Source organism: Peromyscus leucopus, chromosome 7, assembly GCF_004664715.2.
Source record: "Peromyscus leucopus breed LL Stock chromosome 7, UCI_PerLeu_2.1, whole genome shotgun sequence".
Lineage (NCBI taxonomy): Eukaryota > Metazoa > Chordata > Mammalia > Rodentia > Cricetidae > Peromyscus > Peromyscus leucopus.
In genome coordinates this window covers 55519507-55539742 of record NC_051069.1, presented here as the reverse complement: position 1 = coordinate 55539742, position 20236 = coordinate 55519507, and the positions used below count along the sequence as shown (strand labels likewise).

At 49.8% G+C, this 20236-nt stretch overlaps 1 protein-coding gene across 2 annotated transcripts in view; it reads right to left on the bottom strand.

The window, feature by feature from the left end:
* Nucleotides 1-1259: 1259 nt before the first annotated feature.
* The window catches only part of Panx1 (pannexin 1), a 39781-nt gene continuing 20804 nt past the window's right edge, over nt 1260-20236 (bottom strand). For both annotated transcript variants that reach the window (XM_028859590.2, XM_037207754.1), the window contains exons 3-5: nt 6278-6498; nt 4048-4706; nt 1260-2948 (exon numbers count right to left, since the gene is read on the bottom strand). In XM_028859590.2, the coding sequence (XP_028715423.1) occupies nt 2869-2948; nt 4048-4706; nt 6278-6498 (960 nt within the window). In that variant the 3' untranslated portion in view covers nt 1260-2868. The remainder of the gene's footprint in view (nt 2949-4047; nt 4707-6277; nt 6499-20236) is intronic.

The window sequence follows — 20236 nt, the reverse complement described above, 5'->3', positions numbered from 1 at the left end:
CTCATGACTCCAGAGAAAACAATATCAATGCTGGTTGCCCGGTCACTCCAGGCCGGAGGCTGCCCACCTCACTCTGACTTTGTGTCTGAGTCTAGAAAATGAAGGTGAATAACAATAAGGCATTCTCTCAGAAGTTCGAAAATACGACTCAATTAAGTGAACATACAGCCAAGTCTCAGGCTGAAGGAAGCAGCTTTCTCAAGGGCAAGGCACACCCTACTCAGTGAGCGGCTTGCTAGTCAGCAAGTACAAGCTATGTTTCTGCTGTAACTTTAAAAATAGCCCCCACCCAGAGCTGGGGGAACTCTCGAGAGCTCTATGTGCCCCTTGGTAAAATGGCAAATGCGCCAGAACACTGCTTCCAGAATGATCTGTGCTGCTTCTGCTACCACACAACTGTGTGGATCTGGTTTGGAACCTGAGTGGTTCACTAAGACTGGAAACAAGGTCAGTGGCCTCACAGTGGTCACTGAAGACCTGGTATGTCTGTAATAAAAGGACAGGTGCTTACAAAAGCATCCTCCTCATCTCTAGAGAAGCGCTCAAAGCCAGGAAGCCGGCAGAGGGAGGGTTAACTCCAGGGCAAAGTGCACTACTGTCTACCAGCCCCTTGGAGCTATACGCGTACCCCACGGGCTTCTCCCCACATCCTGGAAGAGAAGTAGAGAGGCCAGCTGCAGCTCAACTGCTCAAAATCACAGGTGCTGCTCTATCTGAACTTCAGCCCAGAGAGGATTTACAGCTGAAGTTGGTCATCTACCTCCAGGAAAACACCAGACACTATAAATCACCAGCTATGTAACTTAGGGCAGGGAATGGGCAGGGGGACCAGACAATACGGCTCTTCCCGACACCACAGAGGATTTTCTACTTTCTGGAAGGGTCTTTACTATGGGACTTCTATCGTCTCTTAGTACCTGCCCATGTCTTTGCTGCGTGTTGCTAGGCTCTGATGCCCTCAACACAGGACCTGCCTATTCATCTGTCCCAGCCAGTAGCAAGTGTGAAGCCTAGGATGGCGCGGGTCCTACCACAGCTCAGAGTGAGCATGGGAGGGTGAACTGAAACAGAGGTTGAGGACCCCAAGCACACATTCTAACCAGAGGACTGCATATGGCTAAGCTCAGAGAGTTCCTGACCTTCTAAAATAAAATATAACTTTTACTGCCTCAAAGTACAAGTTATGCTACAAGAAAGATGATGCTTTTTGGAAAAAAAAATCCATATCCTAGAAAAATATTTTAAAGGTCATTTCAAAAAAAAAAAAAAAAAAAGAACAAAACCCACACAGACATACTGTAGAGAACTGTAATGAAATGTCTCCAACACAACAATATAAAAATGTATGAAATCATTTCCTTAGTTACCATGTCATAGTCATACTCTAACTCAACAGAAAGATGTATCCTGGAACAGTGCCATTCACAGCACCCAGTACACTCTTGATATTTATATGAGCTTTCCAACTCAGAAACTGCCACGGAAGTACAAGCAAAATCTGCTTCTCTGCACATTCCCAAAGGCAGACAGCCAGCTATGTGACTTCGCGCTTCACCATAAAGCAGTTAGATTAGGTAATTGTCCTCAGATTGGCCAAAAGTAAACTGGGTGGTTCCTGAGGACTTTCATGTAAACAACGTGTTAAAAATGGGCAGGTCTGTAGACTAAAGAGCTTTTATATAAAGTGTGAATGGAGAGCATGTTCACATGGTCAGAATGTGAACAGGCTTTAACGATTTCTAAGTCAGCACGCATGTTTATAAAGCCAGGCCTCATGACTCACACCTGTGATCCCTGCACTAAGGAGGCTTGATGTAATTCCCAGGGCAGACCATGAGCTACAAAGTGAGAACATGTCACAAAAAATCAAACTGTTTACAAAGCAGTGCTTATATCCTTCCTAACTACCCATGTGTATAATCTAGTCTGTAATTCCTATCAATGCTAGAATGTTCTTCTCAAATGAACTCCATCTATAAATTAATCTGCAATTTAGAAAGTTGTGCTTAAATATAAACAATCTGTCTCCAAACGCTCGGCAAAGGTCACTCTTGTGTCAGCTCCGTGTTCGGCCCCCATTGGGTAAAGTGCCCCTCCCTGTGTTCTGTCAACGTGCTTCAGTACAATGCTGTTCTCCTGTCTCAGATGTCTTGATGACATCTATCAATGACCTCTAAATTCAGATTTCCCACTAGGTTATTTCTGAAGCCTTCCTTCCAAGAGTCACCACGGCGTGAGCTGACACACTACAACTCTGCCTCCTTGGCTATGTTCAGTCAGTCGGCACTCCCTCGGCCTGCTGTCTTTGCAGAGGGCACGGGGCAGTGAGCAGTGGTTAGAGGACAACAATCAGCTGAGGCTGGCAAGTGACAGGAGAGTTCGCAAGTACAAGAGCCGAGACACCAGGTCACACCCAATTTAGGATGCTTCCATGCATAGGCCAACCTTGCTGGTAGGCCAGTGAATGCTTTTCTTGTTCAACAGCCTTAGTAAGGGCACACAGAGGGCATTATTAAATTATATCCTGGCATGTTTATTGTTATCTCATAAAATAAGACATCCCTCAAAGTGCTTGCTCTCTGGAAGCTCCAGGTCTCCCAACACCATCGGTCCAAAATGGTGTTTCTCTAGAAGGCTCTGTGCTCTTAATAGCCCTTTAATGAGGGCTTCGAACAAAGCCCACTTACTCATTTCCATATTTTGTCTGTGGGACATTCCTAACCCATTCTTCTATGACACTACTGGCCATTATGTCTACTAGGGACTGGTAAGACACACACCATATCACTACCAAAAACATTTACTGCAAACTAGCCACAGACCCAACAACCACAGAAGTCATGGACTTGAAATTCCAGAACGAAACCATTAGCAAGATGAATTCAGAAGTCTCTGTCGAGAGTTCTTCTCTCCATTATTTGCTGTAGTATCACTGCTCAGGTCCAAATCTGTCAAAATTAAAACCACTATTAGGAAAGGAGGAATAGCAGGAAGCACTTGGTTACCCGGCTGCGAGGAGGATTCTCCCACACACTGTTTTACCATGTCTGCTGCTTAGTGTGAAGTTAGGTCGAGGCAAGGAGCCAATGCACCCCCTCTTTTAAAGTCAGATGGCGGCTCTGGGACCCAGCACTCTGGGTTATAGGAGGCCTGCCCCAGAGGAGGGCATTCACACCTGTACAGGAAACAGGATCCAAAGCCCATAGCTCAGGAGGCCTTGGGTTCTAGAGAAGCTAAATGGACATGTTGCCAAACTCCCTTCTAAACACTTACGGCTCTACCCAGAGATCAGTGCGGCCCTCACCCTCGACCAGAGAACCTTCCTTCTGCAGTGGGCAGCAGTCAATGCAGAGCCTCCTAACAGGCGAGAGTGCTGAGTAAGTGATGTGACTGCAGAGTGCTCAGTCCTAAATGAGACACCAGTACTGATCCCCCAGTCCCTAAATCAGAGCTCAGGGAACATCCACAAAGAGGAAAGAAAATTAAGAGCAAAGGGGGTGGGGGACAAAATGTGGGCATCTGAACGTGATGTGGCTTGGCGCTCATGAACTCACTGCAGCTCTGGTCACCTGCCCAAGACACACCCAACACGATCATCAACATCCTTTGCAGGAAGCACTAACTGGACTCAGTGGGTCATTAAAAAAAAAAAAAAAAGGATAGGAAGGGGGGGAGGGGATATATTGGGAGAAGCTGGATATGATATCAAGATATACTGTAAACATGTACGAATTTGTCAAAGAACAAACAACAGATACTAAAGAGAAGGAAAGGCAGAGAAGGACAAAGAGATGGGAGGTACAGGCAGGAAGACAAGACAGAGACAACAAGAAGGGTGTTAGAGGCGGAGCATGAGACAGCGAACAGGACACAGAACAGCCAGAGGGCGGAGAGGGAGACAGGGAGACGCACAGATCCATCCTGGTTTGGAAACTTGGGTTCCCACACTCTCCCCCAGGACAGCACTGGGGCAGTGGTTCATGTGATGGGCAGGGTAAAGACACCCAGACTGCTGCAAAGGTGCGCCTGTCCAGAGAGCCAACGTACCTTTGAACTCCCCCGTCTGGCTCCTCTGGTCCTCTCCCTTGATCTCTGAGGACATGGGAGTTTTTCCATCAATGACGTCCATCTTGATCATGCCTAGGTTGGTCAGGAGCAGCATGGGGTCGATGCCCTGCCCGTTGCTTTTAATGTTCTCCAGCACCTTAAGACACTTGTATGATTTGAGCTCACTTATGTTCTCTTCCAGAAAAAGGTTGTAGAGGCTCAAGTCATTGTAGCCTTCAGATTTGAAATGTAGAACATCAAAGGTCGGCAGGATTTCATATACTTTGAGAACATCTGTCTTCTGGCGGAAAGGGACGAACAGCGTGTAGATGACCACAGGGGCCAGCAGAGCATACACTATGAGGTTAATGAAGCTGAGCAGCTGGAAGATGCCGACAGCGATGAGCTTGCACTGGAAGCGGTCGGGAATGGTGCTGTCATTTCTCAGGACGCCCGATTTGATGCTGCACAGAAACTCGTCGGAGAGTGAGGAGAGGCTGAAGTAATAGCTCAAGTAGACACATGCCAGCAGAATGACGACAAACGTCACCAGCCGGCAGCTAATATATTTCACGATTAGATGATTAGAGTTCTTCTTCGTCTTCAGGTACTGCTCCACGATTGGGTACTTGAAGTGGCTTTCGGATATCTCCCACAGACTGAAAAACAAAGCAAACAAAACTAACTGAGACCCCTGACAGTCTCCTCAAATGACAAAGGCATGGGCATGTTCAACACTGTCACCCTGAAAACTTCAAACACATTAACTATAAGTCCACTCAGGTACTAGGGAATAAAACCATGCTTAAAACCTCTTTTTCCTTTTGATATTTTAAACATTTAAAAATTTTATATGAGTATTTGCGTGCATGTGTGCAGTGCCCTTGGGAGCCAGAAGAGGGTGTTAGATGCCTAGAATTGGAGTTATAGACAATTATAAGCCAACATGTGGATGCTGGGAACCACACTCAGGCCGTCTGAAAGAGCAGCAAGTGCCCTTAACTGCTAAGTCATCTCCCCAGGCCCCCTTCTAATAATATTTTAAAGACAATCTGATTGATTAAATTAACAATTTTTAGGGCAATGCCTAGTACCCAGGGCTCAATGTCTGTTAATTTATCAGATCCAGTATAGCAGCTGGCTTATTATTGTTGGTTTATAAACCACCATCTAAAACTAAGCATGCATAATAAAGAAATCTTAAGCCCCACCAGAACACATATGCTTCTACTAGGGAGGGCTGGGGAAACTCAGGGGACCCAGATGGCATTGTTTTGGTCCCTGGCCTCCCACAAATGACCGTGTTTATCTATTATCTACAAATAAGGGGGGAGAGGAGGGGGCAAACAAATGCAGTTAATTAATAATGCTGCACTCAAACCGAGTCTGGAACTGTGCTGGCCAGTTTTATGTCAACGTGACACAAGCTAGAGTCATTTTACAGGAGGGAACCTCAGTTGAGAAGGCCCCGCACCTGTGGACAGGCCTGTGCTGCATTTTCTTGATTGTTGACTGAGGTGGGAGGGCCCAGGTCACTGCGAGCAGGGCCGCCCCTGGACTGGCAGTTCCGGGTGCTGTAAGGAAGCAGCCGAGCCACCCATCAAGAGCAAGCCAGGAAGCAGCACTCCCCCATGGCCTGTGCATCAGCTCCTGCTCTGCTCGAGCTTTGTCCTGATTTCTTTCAATAATGGACTGTAATGTTGAACTGCTGGCTAAAATAAATCCTGTCCCCTTCAAGCTGCTTTTGGCCGTGGTATTTTATCACAGCAATAGAAACGCGGACAGGAATATGGCAGGCACTTTTGAAATAAGACAACCATTGCTGTTATGGTTGTTACTAGCAATGCAGAGCCCGAGGAAGAACGTGAGAAGGCAGGGCCTAAGCAGGGCCTCCACCTTCTGGGTCCGCTTCTCTCATCCTTTCCATATGCTTGGCTGCCTCGGAATCCTCTGGCTTTCCCATTACAGGACATCAAAGCAAGCAAGCTACACATGAGACTTTGATCTGTCACCCCTGTGAGAACTGCTTTTCAAAGGTTGAGACTGGACAGGGAAAGGAACACCGACCCGAGGACTGGGAGGTTGGGGGGGTGGTTATCCCGTCAGTTGATGGCAGACTCCTACCTAACCCTTCCCACTCTTGGCAATCAGCACTCTGGGCCAGCCTGGCAGGAGAAAAGGCAGGGAACTTATGCTAGGGTGGCTATGGGCAGCTCTCTGGAGCGGTCACCTTTGTCCCACGTTCTCATTCGCTCCTGGCGGTCCAGGTCCATCTCTCAGGTCCAAGTCCCGGGCGCTCTTGGCAGCCTTGATGGCGCGGTTGTAGACTTTGTCAAGTTCTTCCATGATAAACTTCAGGTCTGAGCAGAGATGGGGAGCCGCTGCGAAGCGCCAGAACAGCGTGGGCAGGTACAGGAGTATGGCGAAGAGCAGCAGGATGTACGGGAAGAACTAGAGAGCAAGAGGCAGCCATGTTAGCACACCTGTTCAGAGCTGCAAGAGGCAGCCATGGTAGCACACCCGTTCAGAGCTGCAAGAGAGGCAGTCATGTTAGCACACCCGTTCAGAGCTGCAAGAGAGGCAGTCATGGTAGCACACCCGTTCAGAGCTGCAAGAGGCAGTCATGTTAGCACACCCGTTCAGAGCTGCAAGAGGCAGTCATGTTAGCACACCCGTTCAGAGCTGCAAGAGAGGCAGTCATGTTAGCACCCTTCGAGTCAAGAGCTCGCAAAAGGAAGAGAGCAGTCATGTTTAGCACACCCGTTCAGAGCTGCAAGAGAGGCAGTCATGTTAGCACACCCGTTCAGAGCTGCAAGAGGCAGTCATGTTAGCACACCCGTTCAGAGCTGCAAGAGGCAGTCATGTTAGCACACCCGTTCAGAGCTGCAAGAGAGGCAGTCATGTTAGCACACCCGTTCAGAGCTGCAAGAGGCAGCCATGGTTAGCACACCCATTCAGAGCTGCAAGGAGCTGCCATCAGCTTGCGGGGAAGCTGTCCTGACTGTGCCAGCAGCCGCTCTCGTCCTCATATCGGGGACACATGTGCATTCCCATGTCACTCCTGGACACCAGCTCGCTGCTTGTTTCAATATCTGACCCACAGGTGACCCTTTTTCAATCAACAGTCATTAATTTGACGGAATTGGTGACTACATGGAGACAAACAGTATTTCCTTCTGAGAAGAGGAGGAGAAGGGGAAAGAGGGGAAGGGGAAGAAGAGGAGGAGGAGGAAGGAGAGGAGGAGGGAAGGAGGAGGAGGAGGAAGAGGAGAAGTTCATTCCCCTATCCCATACAGCGATTCCTCAAAGGAACCACAATTAAGAAACAGGTAAATGTCACAGTGCCCTTTGCTGGGTTTGGTGTTGTTGTTTTTCCTTTTATTTGTTCTGGTTTAAAGCTCTAGGTTTTTTGTTTTACTTTTTACTTCTTTGGAGTCCGGGAAAATGCCAAAGAAACATCATGAAGACCTCTGGAGTCAGTGGTCCGGTAACTATCCTGTAAAGCAGTTGGAATAAGTAGCTAAAACCTGCAGGGTGTGGAGGGAGGGAGCTGCCCAGCTGGAACAGACAAAGCCTCACCACAGTACAGAATCCCAGGGAGGCACCAGGATTGGTGGACTCAGAGTGAGGAGGACCGATGCCCCACAGGCCTGTGAGGAGAGGGGAGGGGAAGCCTGGAGTGGTTTCTGGCCCCAGGTCCCAAAGCTCGCGAGTGACCCAGTTAGAACGTGACCCCCCCAACCCCCCAAGCTACAGCTCTACACAGCATTTCGTTCCGTTGTTCCAGCCCCTCACTGGTCATTCTAACTGGGCACGTACCCCTCTTGAACATATCCAAGAGCACAGAACCTGTGCCAGGCCTGTGACTGCCGTAGGACACTGGTGCTGTGAAGGCGCTCTCGGCATTCCTGGGACCCTGCCAGCTTCCCCGGGGGGTTGCTGACATGTCCACAGCACACACGTCAACTGGCAATGACTACGAAGTACAATCCCCAGGCTTTGGTTCGGGCCTCACTAGTTTTCGAATGGCTGTCCTCTTTCCCTCTCTAAGACCCTGCCCCAAGGCACCCATCACCCCTCCAGCTGCTGTGGCTCCACAGCTCTCGGGGTTTTGTCAAGACGCCTTGGTTTTTGCTTGGTTGCTCCATTTGTTTTAAATGCATGAAGCAACACATGCAGGTTCACAAAGGAAATGGGTGTGCTGATGCAGTTATCAAAATATGGAAAAGTCAATTTACATGTGCTTCGCTGTTATTGACCCTGAAACAGGGTCCAGTGGATAGTCTCTGAGCTACTACAGCTCTGAAGTGGACGTGAGGGAACCACATTAATCCAGACAGAATTTCTTGCCTTGCTGATGTGTCCTACATGTAATTTTCAACGTCAACTCTAGTAGAAGTTAAGGAGGAATAGGGTAATCATCTGTTCACAAGCATCCCCAAGCTCCCATGAGCCCTTCCTGGAATCCCTGATGTAATAGAAACAGAGAAGGAAACCCAAATGGATCCAAATTCTGCAGCACCCTCCACGAGGCTGTACTTTGGGATTTGCACAGGACCAGGTCCTGCAATGTCAGCCTGATTTGCAAAGAGCCGACACACAAAGGCACACCTTGCAGGTTGGGCATTGCTGAAGCACACTGCGGCTGATTTAGTTTACAGTTAGTTTATTCCATCTTTGTCTATTCTAGACCCTGTCTACTACAAAAGTGAACCTGGCAGCCATGCCGTTTCCAACACTGGGACAGCCAAGCACTTTCTCTGGGAATCATAGGCAGTGGAACTATTTCTAACTTGGGCTTGTAAAATACTTTTATGGGTCATGCTCATTTTGGGGGTTATTTGAATACCAGCATTTACCTTGGACTGTTCCCCTAATGTAACAAGTGTACAATCTGTCAAACACACCCAAGGAGTGTGGCATGTAGCCCAACGGGCAGTAGAGCACGTTCACTGTAAACAGAAAAATGAATGTTTACGGGTGTCACACGGAGAGCATTTGCAGTTTCCTAAGTTTCCTTGTACCCTGGCTGCCTGTGCAGGAATGCATAGAAATGTCTTGTTTGTTGGTTTTCCCTAGACTTACACTCTCCCACGCCCATCAAAAACAAAGGGACCATTCTGCGTGTCTTCAACATGGCAGTCACATCGATTCAACTGAAATATGAATCTAAAAAGTGTTAGTTAAATTATAGTGTTTACAATCTTTTTGCTAGAGTAAGAATATGGAGAATCGCCGAGGTGTCTGCATGAGGGGAAGCTCTGTGGCCAGCGCTGCCTGCTCTGCACTGGGTCTGGGGTTCGCGTCACTCAAAGCTTGGACTGCACCCCTCGGTACAATGTCCCACTTGGTTGGCGCTGTGCTCTCCCCAAGACAGTGAGACCCTCCCGGAGAACCAAGCGGCCCCTCTACCTGCAACTCTCAGCCTGTTTACTTTCAAATTTGTGTTGTTCCTGGAAGGGGTTGGGGTCACATGACCTCTGTGTGGGAGGAGCCTGAGGTGACCTGGAACAACCTCCCTCCGTGGTCTACTCTTTCTTCTTCTAAGGCAAAGATCCATGCAAGCAGCTAAACAATGCTCCCACGGGATGTGCCACTTGTCTTCCAGGATTAAATGTGGGTGAGATGTGGACTCCGAACATTTCTAGCATCTGCTCTGTGCCGGGCAGTAGCAGGGAGCACCCCGCCCCACCCCCAGGTTCAAGAAGCAGCAGCAGCTCCCCGAGGTCACATGGCCCAACAATTAGCCATCAAAACACAGCAAAGCCGCAGTGTAGGTACTTAGCACAGAAAACAGAAAAGGCTCTAAAGAGGTCGGAACTTCACAAGAAGGGCAGGCCCTACTGCTTACTACGCTGTGAAGCAGCTAAGAAAAACGAAAGAGCAAACAAAAAGAGAAATACGACTGTGCTTAACTAAGGCCACAGTTCTCCTCCTCTGTGGTCCTCTGAGCATCTCTTTTCCTCTGCCTGGAAGCTTTCCAAATGTCTGGTGAGTTCCCACCTACCCAACATAAATAATGTAACAACAAAACACCACCAATGTAAACAACGTAACCACACAAACACCACCAACATAAACAACAAGCCCATGGGCAAAGAAGGAGAAAGGAGTTGGGATTGGATGGTTGACAGATGGTGAACAGAATCCCTTGACAATCCAAGAACCAGGGCGGGAAAGATGGCTCAGTGGTTAGGAGGACCCAGGTCCGATTCTCAGCACCCACATGGTGGGTCACAACTGTCTGCAACTCCAGTCCCAGGGGTCCGACACTCTTCTGGGAGCCCGGCATGTTGGTGGTGCACAAGCATACTTGAAGGAAAAAAAGAAAAGAAAAAAACAAACCAACAAACAAACCAAGAGCCCTTGGGTGTGAAACAGCTCAGAAATACGGTCACAGTGATAGAGACAACAGTTAGCTCTAACGAGGACAGAGGACAGAGTAGGACCGTAACCAAAGGCTAAGGGCAGGAACAGGCCGTAGGCGGGGGTCCGGTGAATGAAGAAGGCAGAGAGTGGAGACCTTTGTCTACCCTCTGAGGAGCAGGTGTGACAGGGTCCCCTCTCATCTTCTCCTGAGGTCTAAGGATCGACCAGAGACTAACACCCCGCTGTGGAGTTCGTTCTGGTCTGTGGCGGTTGTCACAGAGGCTCTAGGGACCGCCAAACCTTAGCTAGCAACTGAACTATGAAGGCCCCCAGTTCCCACACTGCGCTTAGCCGGAGACCACCCGCAGAGAGCAGGATCAAAATGCCTTGCAAGACAAAGAAGCAGTCTGAGAACATGCAGAGGTGACAGGGCAGGCGTCCACTGCAGCAGAAGGTGTGACAGGACTTTAGACAGCTGCACAGAGAGAGGGCACTTGTGTGAGACGGAAGGACAGAAAACCCGAGGACTACGGAGGGCCTCTGGTCTGTGCAGGGGCCTGGGCGCGGGCACTGGCCGCTGACAGAAACACAGGAGGGCCCACACACAGAGAAGAGGGAGGGACGAGGAGGCAGATCTAAATCGAGAGACTGGCATGAGGTGCCACAAGTCAAGAAGACCTTGGTGCCGGGACAGCTGAGAGCGAGGGAGGGGTCTGGCTTGTGCTCAGGTCCGACGGCACACAGACAGCTGAAGCCAAGAGACCAACGGCAGCGGTGACCCCAGAGAGGGGACCCAGGGAGTCCTGCAACACTGCGGGTCACACAGAGAAAGAATACTGGAAGAGACAGGAAGGTCAGAAAGTAGGAAGCAGGCAAAACAAGATCATCTTGGATTTGGGGACATGAGATACAAAGGTGTGAAAGATGCGGGTCCTGGCTGTGGGATGTTCGGATGAAAACTCACGTAAAGACCATTCCAAATACGGGAAATGAAGAACGGAGCATCGCACCCTGAGCAGCCTTCAGAGTGCAGACGTAAAGACATCAAGGGGAAGTCAACAGGCGGGGGGCAGCTGAGGGTGGGTATCACTTAGTCCTGGAGGGGACAGCGAGTTAAGCGTCTGCATGGAAGAAGGAAAGGGCTGAGCCAGAAGAACCGGAGCTACATGCCAGGGGTAACGCCCTGCATGGGACCACATGCCACATGCCAGGAGTAACGCCCTGCATGGGACCACATGCCACATGCCAGGGGTAATGCCCTCAATGGGACCACATGCCACATGCCAGGAATAACGCCCTGCATGGGACCACATGCCACATGCCAGGGGTAACGCTCAGCATGGGACCACATGCCACATGCCAGGGATAACGCTCAGCATGGGACCACGTGCCACATGCCAGGGGAAACGCCCTGCATGGGACCATGTGCTCCGTGCGGTACTCCGAGAGCACTTTAGCACTGCAGACCAGACACAGGTTTCCTGTGAAGTGCCAAGACTTTGGGGGCCACATTGCTCCTGCTGCAGCCAGTCCCTTCGGCCGCAGGGCTGTGAAAACAGTGTGTAGATTAATAGGTAAAGGCATCTGTTATCGGTTTAAAACGTTATCTGAAGAGAGGCTGGGTGTGGCTTGAGAACACGTGGCATCACAGTTTGCCAACCTGACCTGGATGCTGCTTTTTGAAGACCAGTGACTTCACTATTATTCCCGAAGCTGCTAGAGTCTCTGAGATTACTCACTCTTGTCACTTTGATACAACCTAGAACAGTGGTTCTCAACTTGTGGGTCACAACCCCTTGGGGGGGCGGCACTGAATGACCCTGCTGTGAAGGTCATTTTGTACACTGTGAAGATTTGTCACTCGGATTGGTTTTTAATAAAGATGCTGACTGGCCAGTACCTGAACAGGATAAGGTTAGGCAGGAAAGCCAAGCTGAGAATGCTGGGAGAAAGAAGGGCAGAGCAGAGGAGTTGCCAGTAGATGCAGAGAGAAGCAAGATGAGCATGCTGTACTGAGAAAAGGTACCAAGCCACATGGCAAAGAATAGATAAGAAATATGGTTAATTTAAAAGGAAGAGTTAGCTAGTAACAAGCCTGAGCTATTGGCCGATCATTTATTAAGCCTCCGTGTCTGTAATTTGGAAGCAGGCTGGTGGAACAGGAAAACTCTGCCTACATGACCCTTTCACTGGGTCACATCAGATATCCTGCATATCAGATATTTACATTATGATTCAGAATAGTAGCAAAATTATGAAGTAGCAATGAAGATAATCTTATGGTTGGGGATCACTACAGCGTGAGGATCTGTATTAAAGGGTCACGGCATTAGGAATGTTGAGAACCACTGTTCTAGAATCATCTAGGAAAAGAGCCTCAATGAGTGACTATCTACAGCTGGCTTGTGGGCATGGCTGTGGGAGACAGACTCAAGTTAATTGGTGTGGGAAAACCTAGCTCACTGTGAGAAGCACTATTCCCTAGGTGGGGGTGGGAGGTGGTCCTAAACTGCATAAGAGTGGAGCTGGGCACAAGCAAGCAATGAGCATGCACGTGTTCATTCCTCTCTGCTCTTGACTGTGGATGTGATGTGGTCAGCTGCGTCACGTCCTGTGGCCTTGACTTTCCTACAGTGATGGACTAAAAGCTGGAAGTGTACACTGACATAAACCACTTCTCCCATAAGTTGATTCTGTCAAGGTATCATAGCAACAGAAAAGAAACTAAAACAGACATAGACCTGCAGGCTCACAATGACAACATGTGCCCAATGACGTGCAGGTACACACTATTTGAGGAACATCAGTTTAAATCGGTGGTGCCAGTCGGGCCTCCAAGCCAGGCCAGTAGCATCAGACTCTTGTAGGATTCTGAGAAAAAACTACATTCCTGGCATTAACTCCAACGTTAGAAGTTCCACCCTAGCGGTGTGGGTGGGGCTCAGACCCCTTGTTTGCATATATTCCAGGCAATGCCAGAGGCTTCATGCGAATCCTCCAACTAGGTCCCCGTGACTCCACTTTAGAGAAGTACTTTGCCCACTTTGTTAAATAATCTTTATTCTTATTGTTTTGTTTTGTTTTCTTTTAAAGGGCTCTGTTTCAAAGAGAAACCTCACTAATCTTTGCCGACGATGTTCTCGGGAGTGAAGAGAACAATGAGAGTTCGAGCAGTCCTAGAGCGCCCCCTGCTGGCCTTCTGGATGCACTCACGTGGCCTGCCAAAGCTCCCAGCTCTTGGCGCCACAGGAAGCCATCAGCAGTGACTGATGCAGGAGAGGAAGGTGGAGGGATGGGAGAGAGAAGTCAGCAGGGACAGCTACACCACTGACACGCCAGTCCACGGGACAGTCACGTAAACATTACACTCAAGAATGTCTTTTGGGGAACGTGAGTCTCCTGGTTTGGCTGGTATTGAATTGAGACATGTTTAAATAAACTCTAGTCCCTGAGCAAGCACCTGGAGAAGTCACACAGGACAGACACAGGGACAGACGCACGCACGCACGCACGCACGCACGCACGCAACCTCCCTCCCTGCCTCTCTTCCTCACTGGACACATCTACCACAGTGAGCCACTTACAAAAAGTGATTTAAAAAAGAATGTTCTGGGCAAGGGGTTTTGTAACCTGAAAATTTCCCCATTTTTTCTTGTTTAAAACTATCAAATCATTCTATTGAACTGTTATTTAGTGTGTAAACTTGTACCACTGTTTAAAAAGTATGTTTACTTCAAAAAAAAGTTTACAGTAACCACATTCCTTCCTTCCTTCCTTCCTTATTTCCTTTCTCCTCCCTCCCTCCCTCCCTCCCTCCCTTGTTTTGAGACAGGGTTTCTCTGTGTGGCCCTGGCTGTCCTGGAACTCGCTCTGAAGATCAGGCTGGCCTCGAACTCACAGAGATCCATCTGCCTCTGCCTCCGAGTGCTGGGATTAAGGGCGTGCACTACCACTGCCCGGCTTATGTTAACTACATTTCTGTATTTTATTTTTTTAAAGGTAAAAAACTGAAAAACATTCATTGTGGGAATACAGGATCTATGATTACCATATCTGTGCCCAACTCAAAAAGCCACATCTTTATTCCCATCTAGCATGGGCTACTTTTCCAGTGAGAGAAATCTTGATTTCTTTTATCTATATTAGACTTGTTTTATTTTTAATTATGTGTGTGAGAGTGTGTATACCAGGTATGTGTGGGTGCTTGTAAAGGCCAAAAGATGGGGTCAGATCCCCTGGAACTGGAATTAGAGGCAGTCATGAGCTGCCTGATGTGGGAACTGGGAACCAAGCTAAGGCCCTCTGAAGAGCAGTCTAGGCTCTTAACCACTGATCCATCTCTTCCAGCCCTTCTCATTTCCAGGACCATCGCAATCAAATCCCACACAATGAACGGCCACGGCAATGTGAGTCTTCTCTGACAGTTCTATAGGCCGAGGTGTTCCCACCAAGGGCCCGGGGAGCTCCTTCCTTGCCCCTCCCAGCACCCCTTGGCCTGGGTTACAGGCCACCTTCCCCACACGTTCCGGCACTGCCTCCCCTCAACGCATGCCTATGTCCAAGTTCTCTCCTGTGAGAGGACACCTGCCATATTGGAGGTGTGGCCCACACGACCCCAGGATGTCATCTCCTAAGTCACTGACTGTAACTACAGCAGATCTGTTCAAATGAAGTCCTATCTAAGGCACACAGGGTAAGACAGCTACATAATCTTTTGGGGGACACAGTCCAACCCAGGACAGCATACCATGTAGTCCATCTTGGTCTCAGTCCCCAGCACACCCCTGGCAGCATCTGGCACAGGCTACTCTCCTGACGAGCTGATCTCACAGGACAACCTGCTCTTTACTCCTACAGTCCACCTTCCTGTTTGTCTCTCCACCCAGCTCTGACTTCTGTGGGTCCCTCTTAAGCCCCCAACTCTCCATGCTCGATGTCCCTTAGATTCTGTCCTAGCTAGCCTTTAATTGTCAGCTTGGCACAGTCGACAGTCTTCTGATGGGGGAGCCTTGAATGGGGAACCACAGAATTTAGATCGGCTTGCAGGCATGTTTCAGGGGACTGTCACGATTACTAATCGATGTGTGAGGAGCCAGCCTATTGAGGACAGCACTACTCCCGGGAAGGTGGTCCGGGGTTGTATAAGAAAGGTAGCTAAGCCCGAGCTTGAGCATGAGCCAGAGAGCAAGCCAGCAAGCAGTGTCCTTCACGGCTCCGGGCAAGTTCCTACCCTCAGTTCCTTCAGCGGCAGGTTACAACCTGGAAGTGTGAGCCAAATAAATCCTCTCCTCCCTGCACTGCTTTGGTCAGTGTTTATCACAGCAACAGAAAGGAAGGAAAACAGACCCATCCCTCTACACCCACCCTAGAGGGGTTCAGTCTGCCAGCTTCCACGCCAAATTCCTGGTAGATGCCAATGTACTGTGAACCATATCTTCCATCTACTTATGGCCCAGGGGCCACAGAGCAGCTCTGGTAAGGAGCTGAACAGAGCCATCCTCTCCTCCTTCTCAGATTTCCTGCATCCCATGCCAATCCCGGGCCACACCCTGGCTCTGATCCCCCCCTCAGCCTCCCATGTCCAGTGGTCACATCCTTTTGGCCCCAGCTCCTCAGACACCTAGAATGCCCTCCTCCTGTATCACCAGGCATGCTATGCCGGGGCCAATTAACTGCTGCCACCGACATGACTAATCCTGAGCACACTGCCTGTCACCCTGGGGCAGCGTCAACACTGACTGTGTGACCTCACTGTCCGGCTGTCCGCAGTGAGTTTGCTGATCCCTGGCACAGGCTTCTCTACAGCCCCCTTCATGATCCTATGGTGTCACCTTGTAATCGACTGCATGACAGCAAGTCCTTCTCAGAAACACCTGCTTCCCTCCTCTTCTGTCCTGACAGAACCTTCCCTGAGCCCGCCTAGTGGTCTCCCTGCCTCTCCTCCCGGCTCACCAGGCTCTCCCCACACCACCTTCCTTCCCAACCTAAACTCTCCTTTTGAGCCTGGCTAGTGGCTCTTCCTGCCTCCTCCTGCAGACCAGCACCCCCCCTCTGTGCCTGCCAGCTCTCCAGTCTCTCCTCCTGCAGACCAGAACCCCCTCTGTGCCTGGCTAGTGGCTCTCCCTGCCTCCTCCTGCAGACCAGAACCCCCTCTGTGCCTGGCTAGTGGCTCTCCCTGCCTCCTCCTACAGACCAGCACCCCCTCTGTGCCTGGCCAGGCTTTCCCAGTCTCTCCTCCCACCACTGCTGAGGACCAGCTCTGAGAAGCCAGCACTCTGCCCAGGACCATACAGTGGCTCCCACGATGTCTGTTCGGCAGTCACGATCAGCCCCTCCTCTCTATCACCTCATCTCCATGCCAGTCTGCAGGACCGCTGTTCCACCTCAGGACAGGCATCACCAGGGGCATGCTCTCCATCCCAGCATGCTTCCACACTCCTCCAGGCAGGCTTCCCCCCTCCACTCCCCAGGCAGTGCTTCCTCCACACTCTGCACACTCCCAGGCATGCTCCCCCTCCACTCCCCAGGCATGCTTCCCCCCTCCACTCCCCAGGCATGCTTCCCCCTCCACTCCCCAGGCATGCTTCACCCCAGCATGCTCCACTCCCCAGGCATGCTTCCACTCACATGCTCCACTCCCCAGGCATGCTTCCCCCTCCACTCCCCACAGCTCCCCCCCCCCCCAGGCATGCTTCCCCCTCCACTCCCCAGGCAGTGCTTCCCCCCTACACTCCCTCCCAGGCATGCTTCCCCCCTCCACTCCCCAGGCAGTGCTTCCCCCCTCCACTATCCCCTACACTCCCCAGGCATGCTCCCCCTCCCCCCTCCCCCCAGCATGCTCCCCCCACCCCTCCCCAGGCAGCTTCCCCCCCACCCCCCACCCCCCCCTACACTCCCCAGGCAGTGCTCCCCCCCTAGGGCAGACCCTGCTTGCTGGGTAAGCATCTGCAGGCTCTTCCCCAGCCTCTCACTCTCCTGAGATGGACAATCACATACGCGGTCTTCCTGGACATGAAGCCTTCCCTCCCGTTCCCGCCCACCTTGTTCCCTCTGCCCACAAGGAAAGCAGGTTCTCTAAGAAAAAGGGCGGTTTTTGTTTTTTTAGCATCAGCATCATTTCTTCCCCACACACTCATTCTTCACCCACGATAACCTGGCTGCCACATCTCCACTAACTGACTCCCTGCTGCCGGGAGCACCGAGGGAGCACCAAGGACTAAGGAGCGGCAGGCCTGGCTCCAGCCCAGCAACAGAGCTCATAAACCCCTGCAAGCCTGCCCCTGGGTTTCTAGAAAACCACACTTTCCTTCCTCTGTCTCGACTTCTAATTGCTCTCTCGCACGTCCATTTCACCACCAGTGAACTCTGAGAGTCGGACACGCCATCTGTGGCCCACACCCTGGCATATGGAGGGCCCGAGAGCAACATCAGCTAGAAGGAACTCCATGCCACTGTCGGCAGCTTGAACACCACCATTGGATTCTTCCAGTTCCCTGTGACGTCCTCCGTAGACCTCAATTCTGAGTCCATTGCTAACAAGTGCTGATGCGTTTCTGATCAGGTCCTCCCATGGGCCTGTTCCTGTCTGTGAACAGGAACAGTTTCCCTGCATCTGTGGTATGTCTGCTGAGTGCCAAACACTCTGCATGGAAAGGACAGAGCACACTTTCGAGGCTCTGGAGATGTCCCCTTCCTTCAGGGAGGACTCAGCTTCACTATGCAGGCAGGTAACCTGGACACCTCGTCAATGCCCAAGCCAGCTCACTCTCCTGGTACTGAAGTGTTCAGAGCAGGACTCTAACCCGGAGGGAGCCTCTTTTCCCAAAGAAAGGTCCAATTGAGCCTGAGTGTTAGCCAGGCAGGCTTGATCTTCCATCTGCTCCCAGACCTGTGAGCCTGGCAAGGGCTCTGTTCAGGTGTGCAGAACTATGTGTCCAAGCAAACACATTGTCTCTCAACACCAGAAGAGAGCCCCTTCTGGGGTCTTTGATGGAGCTGAAGACTAGACAGTTATAATTATAGTTTTCCTTGGTTACAATAAAAGGTAAATTAAGTATGAAACTTTAGACTCACAAAAATAGGATACATGATAGAGTATTTTCTTTAAATTTGCCAAATACAAATAGACTAGATATTGTAACTATAATTCTTGCTTGGTAACTGTTTTGTTATATGTAATTTCACTATGTTAAAGTTAAAACCTTCCTTTTTGATTAGACAGAAAAGGGGAAGTGCTGGGGATGTCTTTCTGTATGCTGTGAATATGTGTTGCTCCCAGTGGATAATAAATAAAGCTGCACTGGCCTATGGCAGGGCAGAATGGAGCGAGGCGGAGATCCAGGAGGGACAGAGAAAGGAGAAAGGCAGGTTGGGGAAGAGGCTGCGAGCCACCACCAGGAAAAGCAAGATGTGAGTGAACAGGTAATGCCATAAAGCAAAACATAGATTAATAGAAATGGGTTGGATTAAGTTGTAAGAGCTAGCTAGTAATGAGCCTAAGCCATAGGCCACACTGTTTGTAATTAATACAAGCCTCTGTGTGTTAACTTGGGACTGGGCGGGACACAGGAAAACTTTCAGCTCTATCAGTGGTTCATCCCACCAGGTAGCCATGCACACCACTTCCTTGACTTGGAACACAGAGCTGGGAGTCTGCAGACCTGGGTTCTGTTTGTATAGCCCAGACTAGTTTATGGTCCTGGGCCTCATCTCTCAAGGTTCCTTTAGTGTTTCTTGTGAAAACATCTGGGATTTTCTTGCTCCAGCAGTCCCACAGTGGCTACCACACCTGCCAACTCTTACCTTACGCAATCCCAGCTACAACCTGAGGTTCAGCCAATGCCAACCCAGACACTATACAACTTGGCATTTCCACAATGACATTTCAACATGCACTTAAACTATAGCATCATGGACTAAGATTTACACAAAGGTTCTTATCCCCTGCAAGTGTGCCTGCTTGTGCTGAAGGTCTCTTACAATGTGATATAAATAAATCATGCAAAACTAAAAAGGACCTGTCCGGCACTTAGGCTGCAAATCAAAGTGAAAAGCCTAACCCAGTCACCGTGTGGTACCCAAGCCAAATGTGCAATAAACAGGTGTGGGGGAAGATAAGGTCAGAGCCAGCATGAGTCAGAGCATGCAGAACAAGGTCTGCTTCAGACAAGAATGCTGACTGGCTGTCCAGAGGATCTATGGTCAGCTCTGGCATTGCAGAAGAAACCATGTGTTTTCCACAGCAGATGAGAGCTTCAGAATATACATATGTTCTACTTGTTTTTCATGAAGGGTAAAAGAACCAGGGGATGAAGGACAGGTTAAAGCAGAGCCCCGCAGGAAGACCCAAGGTATCCATCATCACTTACAGAGAAGACCCGAGATGTCACATTATTATTCATAGAGAAGACGCAAAGTGTCTACAATCACTTGCAGAAGACCTAAGATGTCTCATCATCATTCACAGAGAAGACCCGAGGTGTCACATTATCACTTACAGAGAAGACCCGAGGTGTCACATCATCACTTACAGAGAAGACCCGAGGTGTCACATCATCACTCACAGAGAAGACCCGAGGTGTCACATCATCACTCACAGAGAAGACCCGTCACATTATTACTCATAGAGAAGACCCAAAGTGTCTACCATCACTTGCAGAAGACCTAAGATGTCTCATCATCATTCACAGAGAAGACTCGAGGTGTAACACCATCACTTACAGAAGACCCTGAGTGTCACATCATCATTCACAGAAAAGACCCAAGATGTCACATAATCACTTACAGAAAAAAAAAAACAAAGAAATAATCACTTACAGAA